Source organism: Teleopsis dalmanni, unplaced genomic scaffold (genome assembly GCF_002237135.1).
Source record: "Teleopsis dalmanni isolate 2A unplaced genomic scaffold, ASM223713v2 unscaffolded_contig_1411, whole genome shotgun sequence".
Taxonomy (NCBI): Eukaryota; Metazoa; Arthropoda; class Insecta; order Diptera; family Diopsidae; genus Teleopsis; species Teleopsis dalmanni.
In genome coordinates this window covers 2,153-9,307 of record NW_024032793.1, presented here as the reverse complement: position 1 = coordinate 9,307, position 7,155 = coordinate 2,153, and the positions used below count along the sequence as shown (strand labels likewise).

The 7,155-nt window shown below is 38.3% G+C and overlaps 1 protein-coding gene across 1 annotated transcript; it reads right to left on the bottom strand.

Annotated features, from left to right (window-relative positions):
* Positions 1-686: 686 nt before the first annotated feature.
* On the bottom strand, positions 687-5,360 carry LOC119664096 (the record flags this gene model as incomplete). The annotated part of the gene is made up of 1 exon (XM_038073654.1): positions 687-5,360. A coding segment is annotated over exon 1 (4,674 nt), but the record flags the coding sequence as incomplete, so codon positions are not given.
* Between the last annotated feature and the right edge of the window lie 1,795 nt (positions 5,361-7,155).

Below are 7,155 nucleotides of genomic sequence, written 5' to 3'. Positions count from 1 at the left end.
CAACAAGAAGAATGAAAAAAACTTGCTAACCATTAAAAGCAGCCCACACACAGTGGTTGCCAGATTGATATAGATAATTTTAAACATTTCTCCCACCTAGACGTGGAGATACAACCGGATCTTGCGTCTATATTACTCGTGTGCTTCAGGACGTCCTTCAATGTCGATTGGTAAAACAGAGATCTTCGTAATTGGCCGTTTCACAATGGCGGACTGTGTTTGTATGGTTACGACCCGAACAGCACCGTCCGTGCCAGGATGGACTTGGATAATGCGGCCAAGCAACCAGGAGCTTGGAGGCAATCGTTCATCTCGAAGTAGGACCAGTTGACCGGTTGCGACATTTGTTTGGCTTTTAGTCCATTTGTTTCTGGCATGTAATTGTGTTAAATATTCTTGGGACCAACGGCGCCAAAGTCTTGATACATCTGGCTTAACATCTTCCATCGGAATAGTACACCAATCTTTGTATTTAGCAAATTAGGTTCAGGTACGGTAGATGGCGCTCGTCCAATCAAAAAATGTCCTGGTGTCAACGCTGATAAATCTGTGGGGTCATCAGATAGAGCCGTAAGCGGCCGCGAATTTAAACAATTTTCGACTTGTTTTAATAACGTGTAAAATTCTTCAAAAGTTAAAGTTGCCGTGTTTGCTACACGCTTAAGATGAAATTTCATGCTTTTTACTCCTGCCTCCCATAGGCCACCAAAATGAGGCGCTGCGGGTGGTATAAAGTGCCAATTTATGCCAACGGTTGATGCAAACACAGACCCAGCTTCAATTTGTTTTTTAAATAATTTAATTTCATCTTTCATTAAAGCATCAGCACCGACAAAGGATGTACCACGATCGCTGTACATATCTGAGCATATGCCACGGACTGATACAAATCGCTTTAACGCTGCTAGAAATGTTTCAGATGTCATATCACTCACAAGTTCCAAATGAATAGCTCGTGTAATAAAACATATAAATAGAGCCACATACCCCTTGTAAGTACGATGGCCTCTCCCTCTTGTCGCTCTCACATTAAATGGACCAGCATAATCCACGCCCGTGTGCATGAATGGCTGTGATATATTACACCGTGCTGGAGGTAAGTTACCCATAAGTTGTGCTTGCGGTCGACAGGCTTGACGAAAACATGTAATACATTTGTTAATCACTCTCTTCACAGCGGATCTTCCTTCAATAACCCAAAATTGCCGTCGCACATATGCTAATGTTGTTTGAGTTCCGCCATGTAATGTTCGACTATGAGCGTGATTAATAATCAACGTAGTAAAATCATGACATTTGGGTAATATCATTGGACATCGTTCATCTGAAGGAATATTCGCATTTTGCAGTCGTCCATTTAGACGCATAATTCCGTCGGAATCAAGCTTCGGATTCAATTTAAACAATTTACTTGATTTGTTGATTGGATTGCCTTTCCGTAAAGCGGCATAATCGTTGGTAAACTCGGTCCTTTGTACAATTGTTACTAATTTTTTAAGAACCGTATAACGTTCTTGCCAAGTGCAGAAACTTTCATCCCTACGCATCCTTTTTTGACACATATGAATAAAACGTAGGCATTGCGCCACGACTACGAGTAATTTGTCAAGAGTAGCATATCGTCCAAATATTTCCCACACTTCTGTTGATAACTGCGTAGTTAATGAGTTAATCTCTTTTTTCTCAGGTAAACTGTCAGGAGTATTATTGATTTGGTGGTTAGGCCACATTTTTTCATTTAAGCGAAGCCAAGATGGTCCGTACCACCACATCAGATTATCTTTTAGCTGCAAAACGGTACTGCCTCGTGATGCACAATCAGCCGGATTATCCTTTGTTGCAATATACCTCCAGTCTTCAATATTTGTCATTGATTGAATTTGTGACACTCTGTTTGCCACGAACTGCTTCAATTTGCCTGGATCAGTTCTAATCCACCACAGTGTGGTTGTATTATCAGTCCACAAAATACAGCGTGATGGTTGACACTTAAATGTTCCTTTTACCTTGTGTAGAAGTTTTGCTGCTAGCAATGCTGCACATAATTCTAAACGTTGTATAGACGTTTCTTTCAACGGGGCTACCTTAGTTTTACTAATAAGCAAATTTACAAAACTGGTCGTACCGATGGTTGTTTTCGCATATACTGCAGCCGCATATGCTTGATTTGATGAATCACCAAATGCGTGTAATTCAATTGCACTTGTCGAAGTGGTGTTTATCCAACGTGGGATTCGAATGTGATGTAACTGTTGTAAGTCAATACGAAAGTTATGCCAAATGTTTGCCATCTCTATTGACAAGGGATCATCCCAATCGGATCCAGTACGCCAGAGTTGTTGCAGAAACATCTTTCCTCGAATGATAACCGGAGCCAAGAACCCAAGTGGATCAAATAACTTCGATATGTCAGACAACATTAGTCGTTTTGTGTAATGATGGTTGTCACAAGTTACATTGACGTTGTAACCAAAACTGTCGGATTTTGTATACCAAGTAGGACCAAGTGTCTTAGTTTTATACTCGGTGTTAATTTCCACATCGTCGGCGTGAGCTTTTACGTCCTCAGTCAGAGTGCTTAAAACGTCATTTGAATTCGAATTAAATTTACGTAAAGTGAAGCCTGCAGTTGCTAGAAGCTCCTGAAGTTCGTGCAATTTTTCTGCAGCTTCGATTGGAGTGTCTCCACCTGATAGTACGTCATCAATGTAAAATTCATTTAGAATCGATTCAGCTGCCCGTGGAAAACGAGTTTGCTCCTCTTTTGCCAGAGTACGCAATACTTTGATGGCAAGATATGGAGCACAATTAGTCCCATATGTTACAGTGAGCAACCGGAACGTTGTAGGGGCGTCCCCGTGTCGAACGCGCCACATTATTCGTTGCAAATCCACATCTTTGCTATCAACAAGAATTTGCCTGTACATTTTCTCGATATCTCCTGTAAACACTATAGGGTAATGCCGCCATTGCAAGATGATATTTGATAGATCATTTTGTAATCTGGGACCTATATGCAGACAATCATTAAGAGATATTCCGCTCAAACATTTATTAGAAGCATTGAAGACTACGCGAAGCTTCGTTGTAGAACTCGATGCTTTATAGACACCATGGTGAGGAAGATAACATGTTGAAGCTACATCATACGAGTGTGGCACCACTTCCATATGGCCACAGGTCTGATATTCGTCCATGAAATCTTGGTAGAGTTTGTACATATCCGGATCTCGGGTTAATCGCTGTAACGTGCTGTTTAATAATGCAAGTGCATTTAGTTTACTTGACTTAAGTGTTGCCAAATCAGCTTTCTGCTTGATTGGTAGTCTAACCACATATCGACCCGTTGCGTTGCGTACAGCTGTACGCTCAAAAAAATCTTCACAGTACATTTCATCTTTTGTTAACGGAGCGTGGTTTGTTATTTCTTCCAATTCCCAAAATTTATGTAGCATTTCGTGCAATGTTGCCCGAGTATGACAGCAATTAACTTGTCCTTTCACTGAAATACCCTTTCGTCGCGACAGTCCACCAAAAATTACCCAACCGAGTTGCGTATATTGGGCAACAATATTGTTAGTTGGATGCCGTTTTAGTCGCTCATAGACAATAGCAGCATAATCTGAAGCGCTCAAAATCATATCGACTGCCCCCGGAACCTGTAATTGAGGATCAGCTAAATCTAAATTCATGAACTCACCAAGCGCTTCTTTCGGTATGGGAATGGTTGGGGTAACGCTACCCACTCGTGGAAGTATTAGTGCAACACAATTCATGTTGAAATCGGATTTTAACGAATGGATTGTAAATGAAACCATTCCTCTTGAATTGGCGACCCTTTCACCATTTGCACCACTCACCGGCACTATGACATTTGTTTTGTCCAGTTTTAACCGCTGCACGATGAATTCGCTGACAAACGTTGCTTCCGACGCGCTATCCAAAAGAGCTCGCACAATAAGCTTCTGACCAGAAGGACTCCTTACCTCTATCAATGCAGTGCCAATTAAAACAGTCTGTAGATGTAAAGTTCGAGCACCTTGATTAGCACTGGAAATGTATGTATTATTTGATGTGACAGCGTATTTCTTAGTCGCTTCAGTGGTCTTTTCCGGTATATTTGAGTAATTAGTTTCTCCACCACTTCCACTATGGTCATGTAGTAATGTATGATGCGCTGCATTACATCGCAGACACCGATATTTCGATGGACAATTATGACCCATGTGTCCCGTTCTCAAACAATTGAAACACAATCTTGCAGATCTGACTACCTCATATCTCTTTGTCCCAGTCATTTGCCGAAATTCTGCGCAATATGCCAGTAAATGCTTACCTTGACAATGCACGCATTGTTGAACAGTGGTATGATGGCTTTTCACGAACCCCTTTGTTCTGATAGGTGTTACAAACTTTTTCTCCTGATTAGAGTTATCGGTCATGCTATTAACTACCTCCAGCGAATGTATTCGATTTTCTAAGAAACTGACCAGCTCCTCAAATTTTGGAATTTGTTCTAAACTGGTTGTTGACAGCTCCCAAGCTGAGCGTGTTTTCGTGTCTAATTTTTGGAGAAGGGTAAAGACCAACCAATCGTCCCAATGCTGCACTGGACGACCCAATTGCTCTAACGCACGCACAGCTGACGTGATGGTGTCACATAACAAGCGTAAACTATTTGGTAAACCATCAGACACCGTTGTTAAATTAACAATTTGTTTTAAATACGCATTAAGAATGATCCTCTTGTTCTCATACTTGCGGACGAGTAAACTCCATGCTACTGCCCAATGTGCATCTGTTGTAGTAATGTTGTCTAGGGCGTGTTGAGCGTCCAACACTAACGCATCTTTTAAATATTGAAGTTTCTGTGTATTAGACAATGCAACGTTATTTGATACAACTGACGTGAATAAATCCTTAAATGCGTACCAGTGCAGATAATTACCATCAAACGACGGAATTTTAATACGTGGTAAATTAGACGTCAGTTCCATGCTTGACACACCTTTAATTACAGTTTCGTTATTACCTGGAGATTCTATAACTTCAGTGCTTTCTAACTCATCGATTAGCTCTCCCATCATTTCCGAATAAATTATTTCAATTTCCATGTAACTGTCTTCACTAACTAACGCTTTTATTGTGTCACTCACTTCTTCCACCTTTGCACCGTCATAAATATTGGCCAACAAATCTTCTCGAGCTTCCTTGTACTGCGTCCAGTAACTTTCCAAGAGATTCTTTCTGGCAGTGAAGAAACCTTTTGTTTGCTTGCTTTTTGCCGTTTTCCGTATGTTGGTGGAGAAGTTTTTCAGCAGGGATTGCGTAGCTTCCAATTTTCTGGCGATTTTTTGCATTTTCAGATTTTATGCGAATCAACTGTGATTATTTTCGAAAGTAAATAATTGTGCCCAGCGGCTATAAAATTTGGTAGATATGCCCAGCGGCTATGAATATGAAAGATACGCCCAGTGGCTATAACTTTGAGAAATATGCCCAGCGGCCAGACGAAGCACGCGATCTTCGTAGGCAGCAACACACAATTGAACGCAAAAGATATGTTGCTCCCCGCAAGGGATGCCAAAAATGTTCGTTAAATGCGGTTTTTTCTTTCTTTAAAGTTTCAAAGAATATTTCATTTATTTATCTCTAATATTACTTATCATATAAAACATATTTTTAAATGTAATTAGAACAAAACTCAAACAAATTTACTGCACAACACGAAACACAACCGAACACGACGGATGCTCGTACAACAAGAAGAATGAAAAAAACTTGCTAACCATTAAAAGCAGCCCACACACAGTGGTTGCCAGATTGATATAGATAATTTTAAACACCCTGAATTCCCCGTTATTAGTCACCAATTCTGTCAGAATTTTTGTACCGAAAATCTGAAAAGTCACAATATTTTCACTTAATTTTCCAAATACTAACATTTGAAACAAAAACAACAACATTTGAAAACAACAACATCTGATCTCGAAAAGTAAAAAACTTTAAACAGTCTCTTTTATTTACCTGTAAATACCAATATTTAGTGTAAACAAGAAAATAATTAACCATGTAAATTAAGTTATTCTTAAGCTAAAGTATATGAATTTAATATTTAAGCAATTTTAATGCCAATTTGTGAGTTAAAAAAGTTTTCAAGACTGATTATATTTTAATTTTAACTATTATTTTAACTATATTAAATTAAGTTTATAAAATACAAAATACTTATTTTATCAGCAATGCGGAAAAGTAATTGACTTAAAGGAAAAAATTTAATTAAAAAATGTTAGAGAAAACAGAATATATATATATATATAAATTACTAAACTACAAAGCAAAATATTTTAAATATTTTAGAGGTTTTAATGTGAATTGTTTACTGAAATCAGTGTCAGCTTAAAGTCTATTGCAGATTCTAGAGTGTTAATTACTTGGGATTTGATTGGCAGTGTCAGTAATAACTTAGCACTAGAAATAACACATAAAGACTACACAAATAATAGTAACAAAAACCCAAAAGCTACTCAGAATAAATAATGAATAAAGGTGTTTACCTGAAATAATTGAAATATAATGTTGAACTCAGTAGCTGACTAAGTAGATGGCAGCATAAGGTAGAAGGCAAAAGCAAAGTCAAGCCAATAAATACCAATTTCAGCACCAATAAAAGCAAAAGCTACATCAACTTAAATCTTAATAATTAGAGAAGAATTTCAAATCCCCGCGCCCACTCATAAAAATCAGGCACTCATACATATACAATAGTACACTTTGTTTCTATCTAAGACATTACTCAGCTATCTAAGGAATGAAGACAACAACGAAAGTTATGGTGATATAAGAAAATTACTATAAACAATTGCCTCTTGCGAGGATAATGAAAAATGTTCGCATTAACCGCAATGGCGGCAGGCAACTGTTTGCCATTGTCGAGCTTTGGCAGCTACCACTGCCACACTCCTGTTCTTGCCGCCATTGTATTTAAAAGGTGCTTGAGCATTTAAAATGTTCAAAACATAATTCATTTTACTTAACCGTACTCGAGAACTTAATAAAATGTTTCTACTTCAATGAAATGTAAAAATATTAATAATGAACTTTGCAATACTTTTCAAGAAAATTAAATTAAAAATTCACTGCTTCTTTTAATAA